General features: G+C 43.2%; 1 protein-coding gene across 4 annotated transcripts in view; it reads right to left on the bottom strand.

Annotated features, from left to right (window-relative positions):
• Nucleotides 1–22,775, bottom strand: part of focad (focadhesin) — a 238,134-nt gene that overhangs the window by 86,333 nt on the left and 129,026 nt on the right. For all 4 annotated transcript variants that reach the window (XM_078214275.1, XM_078214272.1, XM_078214276.1 and 1 more), the window contains exons 19-24: nt 21,472–21,604; nt 19,141–19,329; nt 11,887–12,008; nt 8,444–8,536; nt 1,678–1,766; nt 1,012–1,053 (exon numbers count right to left, since the gene is read on the bottom strand). In XM_078214275.1, coding sequence (XP_078070401.1) covers nt 1,012–1,053; nt 1,678–1,766; nt 8,444–8,536; nt 11,887–12,008; nt 19,141–19,329; nt 21,472–21,604 — 668 coding nt within the window. The remainder of the gene's footprint in view (nt 1–1,011; nt 1,054–1,677; nt 1,767–8,443; nt 8,537–11,886; nt 12,009–19,140; nt 19,330–21,471; nt 21,605–22,775) is intronic.

Below are 22,775 nucleotides of genomic sequence, written 5' to 3'. Positions count from 1 at the left end.
TTGTGAGACTTCTTACTGTGCTTACCCCAGTCCAACGCTGGCATCTCCACATCATGACCTTTAGGACTCACCCAGCTTTGGTCAGTAGAGGTGCAACCAAGCTATTCTTGTTGATGGACATTGAAGCCACCCATCCAGAGTACATTCTGAGCCCTTGCCACCCTTGATGCTTCCTCCAAGTGATATTCAACATGGAGCTATACTGATTCATCATCTCAGGGTGAAGACAGTAGGTAGCAACCAGCAGGAGGTTTCCTTGTTCATATTTGACCAGACGCCATGAAACTTCATGGGGTCCAAAGTTGCTACTGAAGACTCCCAGGGCAACTACCTCCTTACTGTACACCATTGTGCCACACCCTCTGGTGGGCCTGACCTGTTGGTGGAACAGGACATTGACAGAGATAGTGTTGGTGGTGTAGAATCCATCGAATCATTACAGTGCATAAAGAGGCCATTCAGCCCATTGAGTCTGCATCGATGTTCTGAAAGAACATCCTACTCAGGCCCTCCCCTTCACCCTATCCCTATATCCACATGCATTTAACATGGCTAACACTATGCTGCTGTCTACCCATAACTGACAGTTTAGATATTCCTAAATTTCAATATACCAATATTCTTCAGTAATTATTTAATCAAAATGTGCCCCAGTTAACTTGGATTTCCAATTCCGCATATTAATTACATCCTGCTGTCAGGATCACTATATTTCTCAAGCCTCCTGCTACACCAAGAGCCCCCAACTATTTAAAACAAACAACAACAAAAACTAAAAGTCCAAGTAAGCAAATCAGATGCTGAGAATGAGTATTTAATTAAAAGACCATTCCTGATAACCATTTATTTTGGAAAGGGGGTTTCCTTGGCACCGTGCCTTCTTTATAGAATTATGTGGTTCACAAGTAACGGACTGTTCAGTGTAAAAGGGATTTACATTCAGAGATATGCAAAAGAGCACAGTAATCCATTAGGGCACAGCAGTGGCTAAATAACACAAGCATCACTTACTTTGAAGCTGATTTAACTACATCAGTCAGCAGGTCCCTGACCCTGTTGAAGAGAAGCAACAGGGTTAAGATAATTTATATGCATTAACCAGGTGGTTACTTCTTGAACTGTCAAATATAACATTGAAATGATCTGTTCTTTCTTTTCACGACACCACTACGTATACCGCTCTATTAAGCTGATTTTGGGGTGGTGGTGATCTTCAAAGCAGCAGGAGTCCTGATTTCTCACATGCTGGCATTTGAAAACATCTTATTTGGTGGCGTGTCTTCTCATGTTTTACACTTGGAGACCAAACAGCACAAAAACAAGTGCTCACTGGAGTCTCTTAAAATGTTGAGTATGACAGCCATGAAATCTTTTGAAAAGACCTAAGATAAAGGACATGGCTGACTACCAAATGGTCCCGGGTGTTTAACAATTCATAGTCAACATAAATGTTATAATTTGGACGATGGGACCCTCAGAACTAATCCCCCTCACACCAGAGTATTTGCTTGTTTGTCGGCTTGTTCTAAAAGATGTAAAGAATTAACTGGAATAGGTTTGAGGAATATAACTTCTGGGAATTCTACAACAAATTAAATTGCGATGCAAATATCAGGAAGCAGATGGGTATTGCTGTTTAATACTCAAAACAAAGGTGGGCTTTTAAATTCTTCTTACCAGAGCCAGGATATAAACTTTTTGTACTGCAGCTCCTCAGGATCATCTTTCCCATGCTTCTGCTGCATCTCCAGTTCAGCCTGTCTCCCCTACAGACAAAGACATCAATCAATGACACCATCCCACAATGAAGCTATTAGCAATCAGTGACTGCAGACAGGAGGAAACAGTACATCAGTTGACACCGAGGGAGGCAGACCAAATTTAAAAGCAAGCAACTGCTTAAAAAAGAAACCAGCATGTGGCCCTTTCCAAAAACCCTCCCTTCGCAGACATGTGCCATTTCCCCAGCTGGAAGTAGGGAAACCAACCTGCTCGTGCCAATGCCTGCAATTGGCAACGCAGAGGTGGATAAGAGGTTCTGCCACAGCTTTTCTGAGCCTGTGTGGAAGCACCGTACACCATACCGTGGGATCTTTCCAATGACACAATTCTGGTTTGGAAGCCAGAATGGCCCTTTCTTCAACACTGTCTCAAAGAGACAAAACAGGCAAGCACCTCCCCAGACACGCTTGTGAAAAGAGGGGTTCAGAATGAAAAGTGGGGTTCAGAATGAAAAGTGGGGTTCAGAATGAAAAGCGGGAGATATCTGAAACCAAACAGCTTCAATTCTTTGGCACTAATAATGGTTTTCTTCATGTTCTTCAGCACTCCCCCTGGCAAAAACACCTGGATTCCATGAGGTTTCACTCAAGAAAGCATGATAATATTGACAGCCAAGAGGACTCAATTAGTCTGTGGCAAAACGATGTACCAATGTCCCCGGACCAGTTACAGCAGGGCAAACATCACTTATTTTTTGTAAGATTAATTGTTGGACTGTAAAGGTGAAGCCTTATCCAAAGCTTCCTTGCTCCTAAGTTTGATTCCATACAAACTTACTGCTTTTAATGAAATACAAGCAAATGGTTGTTGATTGCAAGTTCGACACACTTAAAACTTACTTTGCATTAAGTCGCTGAATAAAAACTGATGTAAATATGTGATATTATTTTTCAAATGTTAAACAGGCACTCAATCTGAAGCGAAGATGTGTCAAATCTCATGTCTTTTAAAGGAATGAACTGCTGTAATTCAGAGTAAACATTTCTGTAGTCCTCTTAAGGACTTGATGACAATTTAGCAAATAACTCTCAGAATCGTGATGAGTTATGCTGCAACCTTGGCCTCTGACTTGATCCCGAGTTGAGTTTCTAACTTCATGTCTTGTTCATCACCAAGATTGCCTCGCTCCACATACAGAAATATCATCTGTCTGGAAATACCCTGCTAAACCACTCCGACAATCTATTCTCTTGCCTCCTTTAAGATGCTTCTTAAAACCGACCCCATTGACCAAGCTTTTGGTCACCTTGAACAATAGAAACGTTCCAGCACAGGAGGCGGCAATTCGGATACCCAGGTGTCCTTTCTAACCCTACCTTCCTGCACTTGACCCATAGCCCTGAAGCTTACATCACTTAAGATGCAGATCCAGGTACTTTTTAAAAGAGTTTAGGTCTTTGCCTCCACCATCAACTTGGGCAGCGAATTCCAGACACCCACCACCCTCTGCGTAACAAAGTTCTTCCTCATGTCCCCTCTACACCTACTGCCACTTATCTTGAATCTATGTCTCCTTGTTCCAGAATTCTCCACCACGGAAACAATTTTATTCCCGCCCACTCTTATCTCTTCCCCTCATAATTTTGTACACCTCTATCAAGTCACCCCTCAATCTTCTTTGTCCCAAGGAAAATAACCCCAACCTATCCAATCTCTCCTCATAGCTACATTTTTCTAGTCCTGGCAACATTCTCCTATTATCTCATCAAAGTAGCTCTGTCAAATTCCATTTAATAATAATTAGAACATATTACTGTGACCGGGATAATTACGTTATATAATTACAAGTTATGATTATTGGTGAATTCAGTTTCACAAGCCACAACCTGCATTTTTAATTGTTATCCATTGGAAAGCAAAAGTGTTAAAACATCCCACCCCACATGAAAACAGGTAACAGGTGATTTTATATATATATATATATTATATACACACACACATAACAAAAAAACAACGAAAAGAAATAGGGAGGCTAGACCATCTCAAAAACAAATCTGCGACGAGTTCCTGGAAACAGCTACAGAAAAATCAAAACTGTCCACTTTAGGATTTGGGTTATCCAGAAATCAACCTCTGGCAGGTATCACATTAACTGATCTCAGCAGCAATGTTACAATTGCCCACAGTGCTCCTATGGTTAAGAAGGGAATATACAACAAAGACTTGATCACTGCCGAGAAAGCCTTGCTGAAAATACATGCAGTCTTTGGATCATGATTGCCATATTTATGTAGCCTTTGACCTTGTCATGGCTCACATACAAACAGAGGTCAGTGGGGGAGCCACCAAGAGAGATGACTGGCAACTTTGGATTCAAACACCCAGAAATAGTCAGCACCTTGAGGAGATGGGAAAATAAAGAAAAACCTGGAAGTGTCTTAAATGTTTTTAATCAATCAACTAAATCAAAAGGTCCTTAAAGAGTGGAAACAACTGCCAATTAAAGTGTACAGAGGACCATGCAAATACATATATTGTAATCAAAAATGAAGCAAGGCTTTTGTGAAGCAGAGGGTGTATATGAAGAGAAAGTCTATACATTGAACCAAGAAAACAGTAAGAACAAAAAAGCAACATCAGACTAAATTTACTGAACCATTTTTCGCGAACTCTTCAAAATGGACTCAACCATTAAAATAAGCAAAGCCAGCGCAGATAAAGTAACTGGAGAATATTCAACGCAGTGTATAGTTACTTAATTAGAAAACAGCTACAGTCCGTAGACTAGGTTAACACATTTTCACTGACCTACATTTAACTGCTGCGAGCAGTGCCACAATATGATTTGTAGATTACTCCTGCTAAAGAGTCTCAACAACCAGAATAGAAAATACAGAATGAACTACAAAGGCAATCAGCCAAGACCGAGAAACACTAAAACGAAGCTGAACACTTCAACCACAACCTCAAATACCCAGGTCCCTTGGTTGGCAACATGCTAAATAAATCATCAAGCATGATTACAGTAACTCTCTTTCTGCTGCAGTACATAATTAGCATTCATTCATAGTTACTTTGCTATCCAAATTAGTACAGGACATAAATTGAATACCATATAGGTCCCAGTGTGGTACCACATCGAAACAAATCATTCAACTGATCCCTTGCAAATTCATTTCTCGTACGTTATACAGTCAGGTCGCCCACTGTTGATGTATGCTTTTATATCACGATCAGTGTTCTATTTTCCCTGCTCAATGATTAAAATTGGTGTCAATTATTTTGCAGCAAAACCCGCCTGATTTCCTGTACTGTAACATATTTTAGTATGGTGCAAAGAAACTTCTCGTCAGTCTTCTATTTGCAACTGCAAATTTCTTCTGAGAAACAATGAAAATTAAGAGACTCTGCATTAATCCTACTCAAAGTGTGCATGTCCCAATCAATGCATCATATGACACCCCACTCTGTGGAGTACCATCTGTCTCATCTTTCGTCACAGGATTGTTATGGTGCAGGAGGAGACCATTCGGCCCATTGTGCCTGCACTGGCTCTCCAAATGAGCATGATGGCCCAGTGCCACTCTCTTGCCTTTTCCCCTTACCCCTGCACATTGTTTCCATTCAATTCATCATCTAGTGCCCTCTTGAACAGCTCGATTGGATCTGACTCCAGCAGACTTCCAGACAATGCATTCCAGACCTGAACCACTCACTGTGTTAATCGTATATAAATGTGTCAGACCAACAGAAAAAGAATTATGCTTTGTCCATTTTTAAGAAATTTCCCTTCAAGTTTTTACACTGAAAATGGCTGCAGCCTTTGAGTCATATCGTGCGGGATTATTTTCATTGAATACTGAAGGAGAAATCATGCCATTTAAATTAGATTTTAACACATATTCCGTGCTTAACTGAAACAATGCCCCTGTGATACAATCTGTCTGCAGCCACACTGATGCACAATGTAAAATGTATTTCTGTAATTCCAACACAAGCCTAATTCTCGGAGTAAAAATGGTCCAGGACCTAATAATAAACATTTCAATGTTGAAAATAGGATTAGACCAATGAAACCATTAAAATTAGAAACAAATTGATCCAAAAGCATTTCTGCCAATAATTCTAGAAATGGATTTCATCTGTGTCTTCTCAATATTATATACTCAATATTACGGCACATCTTACAAATGGATTCCAGAACAGGGTACTAAATGCAGAGTAAAAAGTTCAATGGGCCTCACATCAACTTGGGCTACTGGGAGTATGACTACTTCCAGGGGGTGGTCTCTGACCACTTAGGCTTCACACGAGCCACAGGGATAATTGCAACATGATCTTTTACAAAGAGCGCAGGTGGTCCACTAGACTGGGCTAAGGTTAATGTTAGCAAAGAGCCAACAAATCTTTGTGTTTTTTTGCATCATTGGCAATGTAACTTAAATGTTGTTTACCAGAGCACTGCTTATGCGTTTAAGTATAAATGAACAATATTTCTTCTCTGTCTACATGGAGATCAGTACAAACCTGGAAACTGCTGAGAATGCGAACACTCTAACTGTGCATTGCCATCTCAGAACACTCCAAAATAGATACCTGGAGTATATAGGCAACATTAAAACATGTGCATGTTGGAAACTTAGGAACTATGGAGGCGATTCTACCATCCGCTGCGCTGCTTTTTTAGTAAGAAGTCTCACAACACCAGGTTAAAGTCCAACCGGTTTATTTGGTAGCACAAGCCACTAGCTTTCGGAGCGCTGCCCCTTCATCAGGTGAGTAGAAGTTCTATTCACAAACAGGGCATATAAAGACACAAACTCAATTTACAAAATAATGGTTGGAATGCGAGTCTTTACAGGTAATCAAGTCTTAAAGGTACAGACAATGTGAGTGGAGAGAGGGTTAAACACAGGTTAAAGAGATGTGTATTGTCTCCAGACAGGACAGTTAGTGAGATTTTGCAAGCCCAGGCAAGTCGTGGGGGTTACAGATAGTGTGACATGAACCCAAGATCCCAGTTGACCTGCTTTTTTAGCGCAGCGGGCCGGGAGACTCGAGTGGAGTCCGTTTCGCGAACTCCCCACTGGGTGCCACGGCCTCTGTGCGTCTCCGGCAGCCAGATTTGCAGTACAGAGCTGGTGACACATGGGGGTTGGGGCCTACTGGGGGTGATTTGTGGGGGTCCTGCTGCCACTCTGCACTCAGGCTGAGTGACAGAGGGAGGGAGGCCAGCGATCAGGGCTGGCCATCGGGGTGGGGTGAATATAATCCTCTTGGGGGGGAATCCGGAGATCGAGGTGGGTGGGAGTGGGAGGAGGGGGGTTGGGGCTGGGCCCAGACATGTTCGGGGGGCCAGCGGTCGGGCCGTGGGGAGAAGCATGGCCGGCGATGCAGGCGTCAAGGAGCTGGCCAGCGATCGAGCTGACCACCCATCGGCAGGCCGGCCGTGCGGGGCCACTGCGCATGTGCTGATCTCGGTGCTGACAGATCGGTGCACGCGCAGTGGCCCACTCAGCGTTATGCTGCCGCCCTCTCCTGCAGGAATAGGCCCTGCCCACTGGTTTCTGGAGTGAATCACGCTCACACACTCTGCAGTGCACAGAACGTGGGAGGTTCATTTTGAAACTCCCGCTGAAAATAATAGCCCGAGTTACTCCAGTTTTTACATTTTTTTGGGACAATTGCCCCCTATGACTTGAATGTCGAATTGAACCTAACCTAATCATTCCAAGATGAACAGTACCATGCTGAATATATAGACATATTGTTTGAAGATCTGCTCTAAAGAACATAGGAACAGAGAAGATAGGAGCAGGTGTAGGCCATTTAGCCCCTCAAGCCTGCTCCACCATTCAAGTAGATAATGGCTGATCTTCTACCTCAATGCCATTTTCTTGCACCATCCCCAGATCTCTTGATGTCTTTACTATCCAGATATCTATTGATCTCCACCTTGAACATACTCCATGATTGAACCTCCACACCCCTCTGAGGAACTGAATCCTAAAGATTTACAGCCCTCGGTGTTAAAAAAATTCCTCCTCATCTCAGACCTAAATGGCCTGGCCCCTTATTCTGAAACTCTATTCCCTGGTTCTACAACCCTCTCCCCTACCCCAGCCAGGGGAAACATCCTTCTTATATCTGTCAAGTCCTGTAAGAATTTTGTACATTTCACCTCACATTCTTCTGAGAAAGTATTCAATTTGCAAAAATATTTTGTAAAATTCAAGATGGGGTGTTACTGGCCATGAGAGAAGAGAGCCAAGAGGAGATTGGATCGAGATATTCAAAATCATGAGGGGGTTGGTCAGAAGAGATAGGGAGAAACTGTTCCCGCTCATAAAAGGATCAAGAACGAGAGGGCACAGATTTAACATGATTTTCAAAAGAAGCAAATGTGATGTGAGAAAAAACTTTCACACAGCGAGTGGTTCAAGTCTGGGATGCAATGCCTGGAATTATGGTGGAGGCAGGTTCAATCTAGCATTCAAGGGGGCATTAAAAATGAATAGAAACAATGTTCCGGGGTACGGGGAAAGGGCAGGGGAATGGCTGAAAGTCATGATGCTCCTTTGGAGAGACTATGCCGACACGATGGGCCAAATGGCCTTCTTTGGTGCTGCAACAATTCTGCGATTCAGTGATTATTAAGCTTTCATTTTGGAGTGGGGCAGGGATTTATTGCAGTCTCAAGAATTCTAACTGATACTTTTACCTGCAGAACTGCCTGATACGTTCTTCCCATAAATCCTAGCCATGCCTGGGACAGCAACATTGATTTATGCCATTCGGAAGGTTGGATCGGCACCTATCAGTAAAAAGATCATTAAGTGAAAAATTAAAATATCTTTATGGCGATATTAAAGATTGAGCAAACAAGCAATAATTATCATGCATACAACTGTTGTTTTTGATCATGTAAAAAATATTCATATCTTAATTTCAACCTTCACAATTTCAACTGTAACACAATCTGTTAATGAAGGTCCAGGAATACCAAGAAAAGTGACAATTAGAGTCATTCTTTAAAATTTCCCCCTTCCAATAACTCAGGAAAATGTGGAGTATTTTTGTAACAATTCAGCCACTCATTTTTATTAATGAAAAGAGAAAGCATCTCAGGTCTGTTCACGTTGGTCCCAGAACATGTTCCACAAAAGACCAAAGTGGTTGTGAAAGGCACATGTGCCCTCCGAAAAAGCTCCCACAAACATCCTGCTTTGAGGCTCAACACATCATAAAGCCCGCACATTGGAAGTACTGCAGACAATGCTGATGAAAGCCATTCCATATGTTATTTCCTGGGTGAATACACTGGTTTCTTTCACCATTTCCTTATGAGTTAAAGCATTAAGTTTTCCCCCATCTCTCCACCTTTTGCAAGGTTACTTCAGAGGCATATAAAAAAGAACAGAATTGCAGTCCACACAAAAGGGACACAAATCTTTGACCAGCATGAAAACAGCAAGCGGATAGTAAGCAGTCTCTAGTTATCCTGTTACTGGAGACTAACAGGATAACATAGACGCAGGGTAACACTAAAACATTTAATATGTGCTCTGTGTAAGTATAAGGAGAGGTAACATAGGCTTAATTGCACAGTTCTAAAGAATGTACAGGTACTTGGGGATCACGGGGTCCAGAATTTTTAAGGTGGCAAGATATATTGAGAGGTTAGTTAGCAAAGTATCTGGTATCTGGGACTTCATAAATACTGGGATTGAGTACAAAAGCAGGAAAGTTATGCTAAACCTTTATAGAGCTCTGGTATGGCCACCACTAGATTTATATTCAGTTCTGGTCACCACAGTTTAGGAAAGACCTGAGGTGCAGGGGAGATATGCCAGAATAGCAGCAGGCATGAGGGATTTTAGCTACAAGGTCAGGTTGGAGAAGTTGGAGCTGTCCTCTTTGGAGCAAAGGGGGTTGATTGGAGATTTGATGGAGGTGTACAAGATTATGATAGATCGAGATGAGGTAGACAAAGAAAGGCTGTTCTAATTACAGCTGATGACACAAGGACTAGGGACACAGATTTAAACTTTTGGGGAAGAGGTATGGGGGTGCGGGGAGGGGGGTGATGTGAGGAAGAATCTTTTTAAATGCACAGAATGGTAATGACCTGGAAGTCATTGCCTACAAGGGTAGTGGAAGCAGAGATGATCAATAACATGTGTATTCATTTGTGTAATTTGTGTAGTGAGCGAGCACTATAAGCCAACCGAGGGCTAAACTGCGAGGTTCTTTGTCACTGTAAACTTCCAGCAAATTAGAACAGCCCACTGAACCCTCAGAGGGAGACTCACTAAAGAAAAGGATGTGGCGATGCTGGTGTTGGACTGGAGTGGGCACAGTAAGAAGTCTCACAACACCAGGCTAAAATCCAACAGGTTTATTTGGAATCACGAGCTTTCGGAGCGTTGCTCCTTCATCAGATGAGCGGAGAGTTGGGTTCACAAACACGGCATATATAGACAGACTCAATTGCAAGATAATGGTTGGAATGCGAGTCTTTACAGGTAATCAAGTCTTTGCAGGTACAGATAATGCGAGTGGAGGGGGGGGATAATAACAGGTTAAAGAGGTGTGAATTGTCTCAAGCCAGGACAATAGAAAACAGTACCACTGCAGGGAAGTCCATTGTCAACTTGTCAGACTACACCACTCACCTGATGAAGGAGCAGTGCTCCAAAAGCTCGTGATTCCAAATAAACCTGCTGGACATTAATCTGGTGTTGTGAGACTTCTTACTGTGCACATCAGGGATGAGGATGCAAAGGTAAGGATGTCAAAAGAGGTGGTTTCTTGTGGAGGAGAGAAGCCTCTATTTTTATTCACTCTTGAGTATGATCCTGGACAGCAGAAGGGAGAGGCAATATCCAGGAGATCATTAGACTAGATGGACTAGTGGATGACTAGACAGCTCATGCTGGAAGGAAGCTTACGCTGACCACCCCTGGACCCGAGGTGGTGCTGGTGATACTGTAGTGGGGATAATATTAAGAAAATATGAAAGATGGAAATAAGACAGCGGTTGAAAGGGGGTAGCACCGCCTCAGCTACCAGAGATGGGGAAGCTCTGAGTGGAAGCAGATGCTGGTCAGAGAGTAGGGACTATTCAATCTGCTTTATACTGCTTTATCAAATCTTTTGAAATCCTTATGAAAATAGAGAAATATTATACTGATTAAGTCCAAATGAGGCATGGAGGGTAAACCAGCAGGAGGGCAGCAGCTAGGTAGACAGTGGAGGTGGTCCCAATGGCCCATGTCAAATTGGTCACACAGGCCAGAATTTTTGGGATGGCAGAAGCTTGGCCCCCACCATCCTAAGAGACTCCAACAGGCCCAAGACCATTACACACTCTAACGAGCATTGATTGGGAGAAGGCAGGACTTCTGTGCATCAAATTGGCCAGCATTTCCAGTCATTCCAGGAACAGCGCTCCAGTGGCATTGCAGGGAGCTGCCAAGAACTAAGTGCCGCAACTGGAAGAAAGGTAAGTGGCAGGGGTCAAGAGGTGGATGTTGAGAAGGTCTGAGGGGTTGCAAGGAGGGTAATGGGAGTCTTGGGGCCAGGTCGGATGGGGAAGGGAGGAGTGGGGGGGGGGGGGGGTAAGGAAGACCGGGGATTTCTCATGGTGGCACTCTCCCACCTGAGATCAAACTTAGTTCAATTTCAACTTTCCCCCCCCCATGATCTGTCATCCGCTGACTCGCCTAAACATTGAGGCTGGGTGGGAAAAGGCCCTTAACTGGTTACATCATGGCCTTAACTGGGACAAGGGTGGGTTTCTCCTCCATGGCCCCATCGCCCCCCACATAAAATCGCAACCAACTCAGGGTGGGTGGAATCCCGTCCTTGCAATTTTACACTCCATCCACCATTTCAGAACGGTGTATATTTGTTAAAATGTGCTGCCCTCTGCGATCCAGGCCTTGACCCTAGTCTGGACCCCAAGAATTTCTACATCCACCTGTTAAGGAGGTACAAGCGATCGACCACACATCAAGCAGCAGTGAAAGTCTGGGCTGCAACAACTCTGACGTGGAGAGAGTTCTACTGGCCAGTAGGCAATCACCTGTGAAAAATACACTCAATCAGGTGCAAATGCAATATTTTTAAAATATATACTTCACGAATGACACAAAAACTTACCTCATGGATAAGGGCTGCAAGCATCTGCTGATAGCTACGGCCTCGACTCACAAGAAAGCGATTAATAGGTTTGCCATCTTTATCTGTCTGAACATGTAGATCATAACAAAGCAACAAACCAGCTGCAAGAAAACAGTAAAATCTTTAACCAGATGACTAACTTTCAGGAGACATAAAGGAAAGTTAACTGCAACCACATTGCATCTTAATTAGCCAGTGAGGAAGCCATCGGTGAATTATTTTATTATTTATTTTTATTAGTATCACAAGTAGGCTTACATTAACACTGCAATGTCAACAGAACAAAGGGGATAGTCATTGACTACAAGTAGTGCAGTGAAGGGCATGTCCCTGTCTACATCAATGGGGACGAAGTGCAAATTGTTGAGAGCTTCAAGTTTCTAGGTGTTCAGATCACCAACAACTTGTCCTGGTCCCTCCATGCCACTGTAGTTAAGAAAGCCCACCAATGCCTCCACTGTCTCAGGAGGCTAAGGAAATTTGGCATGTCCGCTACGACTCTCACCAGCTTTTACAGATGCACCATAAAAAGCATTCTTTCTGGTTGTGTCACAGCTTGGTATGGCTCCTGCTCTATCCAAGACCGCAAGAAACTACAGAGAGTTGAGAATGAAGCCCAGTCCATCACTCAAACCAGCCTCCCATCCATTGACTCTGTCTATACTTCCCGCAGCCTTTAAAAAGCAGCCAGCATAATCAAGGACCCCACGCACCCCAGACATTCTCTCTTCCACCTTCTTCACTCAGGAAAAAGTTACAAAAGTCTAAGGGCATGTACCAACCGACTCAAGAACAGCTTCTTCCCTTCTGCCATCAGACTTTTGAATGGGCCTACCTCGTATTAAGTTGAACTTTCTCTGCACCCTAGCTATGACTGTAACACTACATTCTGCACTCTATCATTTCCTTCTCTATGTACAGTGCGTTTTGTCTGTATAGCGTGCAAGAAACAATACTTTCACTGCATACTAATACATGTGACAATAATGAATCAAATCAAATTACTGTGAAAATTCCCTTGTCGCCACACTCTGGCGCTGTTCAAGTACACTGAGGGAGAATTTAGCATGGCCAATGCACCAAACAAGGACGTCTTTCGGACTGTGGGAGGAAACCGGAGCTCCCGGAGGAAACCCACACAGACACGGGGAGAACGTGAATCTCGCATAGTCAGTAACCCAAGCCAGGAATCGAACCCGGGTCCCTGGTGCTGTGAGACAGCAGTGCTAACTACGGTGCCACCGTGCCGCCCCCCGCCCCCACCCCCCCCCCCCCCCCCCCCAAACTCTAACACTATGTCACCAAACAAAAAGCTGGGTATTAAAATATATGTAAGATATATCTAGATATCCAGTTAACATATAAGAAAAGATTAGGACTTGTCCATTTGAATATAACTGAAGTTTGAACTGCATGCCAAACCGTTCTGGCAGTGAATATTCAATTTTAATAAGTTTGCAGTCACATTCCTTCAAATTTTAATCATTGTTGGAGATTTAAAGAAAATGATTTTTTTTCCAACAAAAAATCTTGTCTCTTTCAACTCTCCTTAGTCCCATTATCGTTCTCTCACAATTGTGAAATGGCAGCAAAGTGGTACAGTGGTTAGCACTGGTGCCTCACAGCGCCAGGGACCCGGTTCAATTCCACTTCGGGTCACTGACTGCGCAGAGTTTTCACATTCTCCCCGTGTCTGCGTGGGTTTCCTCCGGCTGCTCTGGTTTCCTCCCACAGTCCGAAAGACGTACTAGTTAGGTGCATTGGCCATGCTAGATTCTCCCTCAGTGTACCCGAACAGGCGACTAGGGGATTTTCACAGTAAACTTTATTGCAGTATTAATGCAAGCCTATTTGTGACACTAATAAATAAACTTTAAACTTTGTACACTGATATCTCTCACAATTGTACACTGAAGTAAATATTCTATCCACACTTCCTGGTTCAGACCTTGTGTAGAATTCTTTAAAGTCATAGAGTCACATTGTTGCTTGCCCTGTTCATCCAGGTTCCTGATCCCCTGCAGAATGTGCCAGGCTGCATCAGATACTCAATGACAGTAAGTTACCACTCAGAAGTCCACAAAATGTCTGTTGGCAGCTGTAAGAGTAATAAAAGACAAGTGCTGTTCCGTTACCACTAACTGAAAATTCCAGGTTACTGAATTGGCGCAAAACTAGCAATTCTGACCTCTTGTTCAACAAATCCATGGCTGATCCCAACCAAAGCTTCACCAGATTCCCAAAAGTTCTCAGTGTTAACCCGCACTTAATTAAGGTTTAAAGGAACTTCAATATGTCTAAACCAATCTAGCTATACAGTGGAAGCGTTACTCAATGTGCTTAAGATGCAAGAAGTATGCGGGGAGCCTTCTTGTCTCTCGCTCTTTATACCTGTCTGGGAAACTTGAGTGTTTTTCCTGAATGGGGGACTGGCAATATGTTTTCCACATTTGAAAGGTAACAGGCAGGTACGCTAGAGTCTGAAACAGAATTTCTCAGGAGACTTTGGGATGTAATAAAGGCCAATGAGCCTGAACGCGAGATACAGCCTCAAATCAATTCATAAAAAACTACTGTTGGCGTGATGTCTTTGCAGGAGATCAAGAACCGATGACTAAAAACCCGAAAAACTATAACCTCCAAAAGTGTCCACTAGGACAATTATAACACCCTTTCTTCATCCAGTTCATCCTTGTGTTTATCAATCAACTGAGAAGCAATCCTTGCATTGTTCTCACTGAATAAGATGTGTGTGTTGAATCAATACTATATCATAGAAAGCATCCTTTCCGGATGTATCACAGCTTGGTATGGCTCCTGCTCTAACCAAGACTGCAAGAAACTACTAAGGGTCGTGAACGTAGCCCAGATCATTACACAAACCAACCTCCCATCCATTGACCCTGTCCATCCTTTCCTTCTCCTGTGTACTCTTTGAACGGTATGTGCTGTCTGCATAGCGCAAGAAACAATACTTTTCACTGTATCCCAATACGTGACAATAAATCAAATCAAATTAAGTCATCCTATAGTAGCCTGAAGTAACTCTTGCTGATCATGGAGGATAATGCAAAGTAGCCACAAGCCCCTAGTGACTTAGAGAAAGGCAGTCAACACTCAGTTTGGACAATTTACCCCTGGATCCATAGAAACCCTACAGTGCAGAAAGAGGCCATTTGGCCCATCGAGTCTACACCGAACACAATCCCACCCAGGCCCGACCCCCATATCCCTACATATTTTACCCACTAATCCCCCTGACCTACACAGCTCATGACACTAAGGGGCAATTTTTTAGCATGGCCAATCAACCTAACCCGCACATCTTTGGACTGTGGGAGGAAACCGGAGCACCCGGAGGAAACTCGCGCTGACACGAGGAGAATGTGCAAACTCCACACAGACAGTGACCCAAGACGGGAATCGAACCCAGGTCCCCGGAGCAGTGAAGCAGCAGTGCTTGTTCCATTACTGGAGTCATATCCCACTGGAGTGATCCTGATTGGGTTGGTGAGACAGCCCGGGAACTAAGTTATATCAAAACATTTTGGGATAAGCTTTCAATAGCTGACAAAACTACTTCAAGAATCCTTTATAAAATTACAGTATAAAAACAGGTTATTTGGCCCAACAGGTTTATGCCATTGCTCATGACCACTCCCAATCTACTTTGCCCACCCTATAAACATATCTTTCCATTCCTTTCTCCCTCATGTACTTCACCTAACTTTTGACTGAAAACAGCCGTATGTGTCTCAACCACTGGGCATGGTAACAAATTCTACATGTTCAACATTCTTGTGAATGCTTATTGAATTTATTAGTGGCTCTCTTGTACTTACAGCCCTAGTTTTGGACTCCCATACAAGTGAAAACATCCTCTCTATGCCTACCCAACGAGCCCCTTCATAATATCAGAGAATTCAATCCAGTCACCCTTTCAAATGTCTCTTTTCTATAGAAAAGGGCCCCAAGCCTCTTCAGTTTGCTAATGGTGTCTTGTATTTTGTTGCAACCTCAAATATTAACTATACCCTCAATCTATTTAGACTCACCCACACATATTGATAACAGATGTCTGATTCCTAAGTCCATATCACTCATATAGATGGTAAGCAACAGTAGTCACTGCATCAATCCCTGTGGAATGCCATATGCCATCTTCCAGCAGCTTCAGTAAATACATTTAATATATATTAATATATGTCCCTACTATAAGTTTTCTGTTTCATAGACAATTAGCCAAGTCGTCTGCTGCTGTCCTCCAGTTCCACATGCTCAGACAGTAATGACTCTGTGAAATACATTACCTTTGAAAGTCCATATATTCCACATCCACTGCACTATCATTGCCTATTCTCTGTTACTCTTCAAATAATTCACCATGGTTGGTCATGTCTGATCTTGCCTTTTGAAATTCATGCTGATTTTTCTTCATTATATATTTTCAGCTTCTAGATATTTTTCTATTCCATTATCATCCCTACCACTGACATTAAGCTAACTAGTGAAGAGTACCCTGCATTTATTCCATCTCCCTTTCTAATATAATAATGACATTAGCTGTCTGCCAGTCCTCTGGTACTATCTGTTCCATTAATATACACACATGCTATCACACCTGCTATCTTTTCATTTCTGACAGCTACTGCTTTACTAAACTGCACCCTCACCTCCATCTTTGATGCAGTAGTGTTCAATAAAATCATCGGTCTCTCTCAACCAGGCCACTCCCCTGGAACATCCTTCCTCTCTGCTCCTTAAAGCCCTCAGATGCAAAGTTGAAAAATTGTGGACAATTGATCAAGTCATTCAATGCCAGATCTGTCTGGAGCACGTCAAGTGCGATTGGTCCTGTTCTCATTTACTGAAACTATTCACAATTCCGCAATCATCCTGGAATGCAAAGATAACCCCTGGGTTCTTTTTTCCTACTGCAAGCTGTCTTCTTCAATCCCATCCACTCCTTCTTAACCCTCACCTTCAACAATAAGTACAAGGAGCTCACAGACTTCTTCGCCACCAAGCTTGAGAACAACCCAACAGCTAACTCTGCTGCCTTCCTCCCTTCCACAAGCTCACAGGACCAAACTTACTCAAAAGGTTCTCCCTTGCCCGCGCACTGAACTTAGTTTCTCTACTCTCCCCCTTCAAGATCATCTTGCCATGAGACCCAACTGCTTTCTTTACAATATTCCGACTAATTGCTGACCACCCAGCGTCCCCTCCTATTCCCCGTGTGACCATATTGTTCATGGCTCACTCTCTTCAGGTGCTGCTCCTCCCTCCTTTAAATCAGACATCATCACCTCTCTCATCAAAAGAGCAATGCTTGACTGCACCGACAATGCAAACCACCACCCCATTTCTAACCTTCCTTTACTCTCCAAAATCTTTAAATAGATTGTCACCTCCCAAATCCATGTCGAACTTTCCCAGAACTCGATGTTTGAATTTCTCCAGTCAGGTTTTTGTCTGTACCAAAACAGCTTTTATCAAAGCTACAAATGACATTCTCTGTGACTATGATAGACATAAACCTTTCCTCCTCATCCTGTCTGCAGCTTTTCACATGGTTGGCTACACCATCCTCTTTCAATGGCTCTCCACTGTCACCCAGCTAGGTGGGACTGTACTGACCTGGTTCCATTCTTATCTATCTAACTGTTTCCAGAGAATCACTTACGATAACTTATTTTCCTACTCCTGCACTATTACCTTCGGTGTCCCGGAAGGATCTCTCCTTGACCCTCTCCTATTTCTCACCTCCATGCCACCCCTTGATGACATCATCCGAAAGCACAATGTTAGTTTTCACATGTACGCCGATGACCCCCAGCTCTACCTCACCCCCACCTCTCTCAACTCCTCCACTGCTGCTAAATTGTCCAATTGTTTACCCAACATCCAGTACTGAATGGCGTACGCGTTTCCTCCAATTAAATATCGGGAAGACCGAAGCCATTGTTTTCAGACCCCGCTCCAAACTCCATTCCCTAGCTACCGAAACGCTCTCTCCAGCAACTGTCTGAGACAAAACCATGATATCATATTTGATCCTGTGATGAGTTTCCAATCACATATTTGCACCACCACTAAGGCCACCTGTCCAGATCTCCATAACATCTCCCATTTTTTCCCCTGTCCCAGCCCATCTGCTGATGGAATCTTAACTCTGTTACTCTAGGCTTAACTATTCCAATGCATTTTTGGCTGATCTGTCACATTCGACAGCAGCCACCCTGACCCAACCCTACCCTGTAAACATGAGGTCATCCAAAACACTGCTGCTTATGTCTTAACATGCACAAAGTCATGTTTACCCATCAATCCCTGCACACTGACCAAATTGGCACTCAGTCAAGCAACGTCAACATTTTGAAATTCTCATCATTGTTTCAAATCTCTCCATGGTCTCATTATATAATCTCCTCCAGCACCACAGCACTCTGAGATAGCTGTGCTCCTCAAATTCTGGCCTGTCGTGCATCCGTTATTTTAATCACTCCACCATTAAAGTTAAAGTTTATTTATTAGTCACAAGTAGGCTTATATTAACACTGCAATGAAGTTACTGTGAAAATTCCCTGGTTGCCACACACCGACACCTGTTCGGGCACACTAAGGGAGAATTTAGCATGGACAATGCGCCTAATCAGCACACCTTTCGGACTGTGGGAGGAAACTGGAACACCCGGAGGTGTCCCAGTGACACGGTAACACAGTAATTAGCACTGCTGTCTCACAGTGATTGGTGCTGCTGCCTCACAGCGCCAGGGACCCGTGTTTGACTCCAGGCTTGGGTCATGGTCTGTGCAGAGTCTGCACATTCTTCCTGTGTCTGCGTGGGTTTCCTCCGGGTTTTCCGGTTTGCTCCCACAGTCCAAAAGACGTGCTGGTTAGGTGCACTGGCCATGCTAAATTCTCCCTCAGTGTACCTGAACAGGCGCCGGAGTGCGGTGACTAGGGGATTTTCAGAGTAATTTCATTGCAGTCTTAATGTAAGCCGACTAGTGACACTAATAAATAAACTTTAAAATTTTAAGAAGCAGCTTCATCTACTTTTAAAGATCAACTTTCTATTATCTGTTGTAGTTTTTATTGGATTACATGGACATATGTAAAATGGCACTGCCATGATTAAACTGGTTTGATCTGTGAAACATCTGGGAATACAGATAAGGTGACAGCATTGCCCAAACGCTTTGTCAAAAAGATTGATCACTAATTCACCTGCCAGGCCAGACTTCAGTCCAGGTTGTTTGTTCTTCTCATATGTCTTGAGCATGAAGTTAGGAATCCCTGCTACAGTCTTCCCTTGGTCAGAGCGTACAGTTCCGCCTCGAAGTGCTGAATGATACACCCCACGGGGCATCGCAGTTAATTCTTGGGTCACAAGGGATGACAAAAACTCTTCAAAAGCTGCAAGGAAAAGGTCAAAGAACTACTACTTCTGGCTGTCAGGATGGACAAAATTAGTAACTGCAAGTTCAAATTTAAATAGCATGGTCAAGACAATTGCTCCCATGTGTTATCTTGACTTCAGATTCACCTCTACCTAAACCTTTATTCAGGAAGCTACCAGTAAGCAATGTCAGATGGTCCGTTGAGGAGACAAATGCATTTAACTCTTTCCTCCTCAGTGATTAATTACAAGGTTGCCAACACTCGCCTCAGGACACACAACCCATATTAGACACAGAAAAGAATGACTCCAATCTGCCTTCCAAAGCAGCCAGGATGCGATTTAGTCATAAATTTTATTCAAAATTAAAGCAAACTATGACGAGACTTAAAACCATAAGCTCAGGTCCAAGGATGTGAGAGGAAATTCCTTGCACTGTATTATTGTCAGATTATTAAGCAGAAAGGTACATGAACCAAGCACGTGACAAAAATTGGCAGATCTACTGGTGTAAATCAGCCAAACCATTTATTTGCTGCAAACTTTACTTGTGGTCACAATAATTGACATTTGATCAGAATATTTATTTAGTAAAAAGGCAATTTGCATTTAACATTACCTCAGGCTTTTAAAATATAAAACAAACTTGAAATGCGAGTCCTGTAAGGAGAGGAGGGATCCCAAATTAAAGCTTAAAGGTGCTTTTTGAGTAATTGGTCAACATTTGCGCTAAGGATGCTTCACATTTCAAAGATGAGACGCAATCTTGGGTCTCTCACAGCCGAATAACCATATGCATTAAAATAAATGATGATGATTCTACTATTCCCCATAGGATGAGCAATGGGCCATTTAGCTGTTCACGCCTGTTTCACCATTCAATGATAGCATGGCTGACCTGTGACCTATCTCCATATACCCCATGTTCCTCAATACCACTGGTTAACAAAAATCTGTCTGAGGCATAAAACTGACAATTGACCGAGTATTAACCGCTGCTTTGCGGAAGAGAGTTACAAGCCTCTGTCACCGTGTGTGGAAATATTTCCTAATTTTCCTCCTGAAAGGTCTGGTTCTCATTTTCAGACTACGCCTCTTCAGCAACCAGTGGAAATATATGTACCCCACCCACCAGTTCCTCTTCAAAACTATGATCTTAATCTTCTAAAGTCCAGAAAATAGAACATAAGTTTTTGTAGTATCCGTTCACAGTTTGGGGTCTGGACATTATTCTGATAAATTGACACTACACTCCCTCACAGGCCAATATATGCTTCCTAAAAGTGAAGTTTATTCATTAGCCACAAGCAGGCTTACATTCACACTGCAATGAGGTTACTGTGAAAATCCCCTGGTCGCCACACTCCAGCTCCTGTAGGGAGAATTTAGCATGGCCAATATACCTAACCAGCACGTCTTTGGACTGTGGGGGAAAACCGGAGCAGCCGGAGGACATCCATGCAGACACACAGAGAACATGCAAACTCCATACAGACAGTGACCCAAGCCGGGAATCGAACCCGGGTTTCTGGCGCTGGGAGGCAGCACTGTGCCACCGTGTCGCCCCTGTGTGGTGCCTGGAATTGAACACAATAATCTAGTTGTGGTATAACCAGGGCTTTATATAGCTGTGGCATAATTCCACCATCTTCGTATTCTAGTTCTATAGACATAGATCCCACATTTCCTGGCGTTAAGATTGGTGTAGAGGCTGAAACGAGACTGGCATCTCTTGCACATCTTCTGGTACTGTCCTCAAATATAATCATTTTTGGAAGTGTTCTGGGCCATTACAAAGGTCATGGCCAGCACTTGGATCCCCTAAAGTGCAATCTTTTATCTGTGGATTTGAGGGTGTCCTCAGGTGGTTGATTAGCAACATTTTCACTCTTAGTGGCAGCAAGATGCACCAACCCTGCAGTGGCAAAGCCCCAATACAAACATGAATACAACAATAATAGTGTAGGCTGTGGTACAGAGAGCCCCCAAGGGATCGGTAGCATTTCATGAGTTATTAGTGTTAATGTTCAGAAGCCTCAAAGCTTATCTACCACAATCAATGTTTGAAACCCAATTTCTTTTTAACTATTGCTTTTCAACGACAAATCAATGTTGCTGCTTAATTTTGAAATGGAATAGTTAGCAGTCGCAGAACATACCAGAGAACACAGGAAGAGGAGTCATTAAAAGCAGCTTCATGTAAGAAGCACCTGGGACTGAAAGATCTTCTTCTTTCTCCTCTTCTTCTTCCATCTCATCGTCTTCATCATCATTTGTTCTTTCTGGCCTTACCTAGACAGAAAATACAACATTGTTTCACCATCAACCTGTCACTCATTTCCAAATTATAAATTGGACTGTACAAACATATACATTTCCAGCGTTCTACCTAGCAACTTGATCAAACATTTCCACATGGTTCCTCTTTTTCATCTTTACTCACAATAGCTCATCCAAGCAAAGAAAAGAGGAAGGGTCCAATTAAAAATAAAATATAAAGATAATGTTTAAAGAACACAGAAGTCCTATTAATAGCTCAGCAGTTATTTCTGGAGCCATTGTGCTTTCACTGCCTTGCATCAGAGACTGGTGCTTCTCGACTATGTGCTAAAATATGTTTGAAAATGTTAGGTCTAACTTTTTAGTCACCTTGAGGTGGGATCACTTTGAGAAGATAATGGAGGCCCCTGGTGCGGTCAGCAGTAGAATACTGAAGAGGAGGCAGGGACCTAATGCAGAAACTTTTCTGTGAACTTGACCACTTCCTGGCTTCATCCCGATAGCTTTGAGTCAGGTGCAATTCCATTAAGTGTGACAAAATTTCTGGGAGGCCAACTTTGGGCTTCATTGAATGATTATGAAGCTGTTGAATTACTGTAAAAACCTAAATGGTTCACTAATATGGGTGGCACAGCGGGTGGCACAGTGGTCAACACTGCTGCCTCACAGCGCCAGGGACCCGAGTTCAATTCCAGCCTCGGGTCACTGTCTGTGTGGAGTTTGCACATTCTCCCCGTGTCTGTGTGGGTTTCCTCCAGGTGCTCTGGTTTCCTCCCACACTCCAAAGGTGTGCGGGTTACGTTGATTGGCCAATCTAAATTGACCCTATTAGCAGGGATTAGCAGGGTAAATATGTGGGGTTATGGGGATAGGGCCTGGGTGGGATTGTGGTTGGTGCACTCGATGGGCCGAATGGCCTTCTTCTGCACTGTAGGGATTGCATTATATAATGTCCTTTAGGGAAGGAACCATGCTACCCTGACCCAGTCTGGCCTTTATGTTACCCCAGTCCCACCATTCAGTTACCCTCTCAAGTGGCAGTACAGGATACTTGCTGTTCAAGAATTCCGACCACCACCTTTGTAGAGCAACTGGAGTTGGGTAACAAACCACAATTGCATGTACCAAGAATTTGTTCCACTATACTGCGGATGCTGGAATCGTCAGAGCTGCGAAGAGTCAT

The sequence above is a fragment of the Mustelus asterias genome, chromosome 6 (genome assembly GCF_964213995.1).
Source record: "Mustelus asterias chromosome 6, sMusAst1.hap1.1, whole genome shotgun sequence".
NCBI lineage: Eukaryota > Metazoa > Chordata > Chondrichthyes > Carcharhiniformes > Triakidae > Mustelus > Mustelus asterias.
Note: the sequence above shows the minus strand (reverse complement) of the source record. Positions and strands in the feature narration are given on the sequence as shown.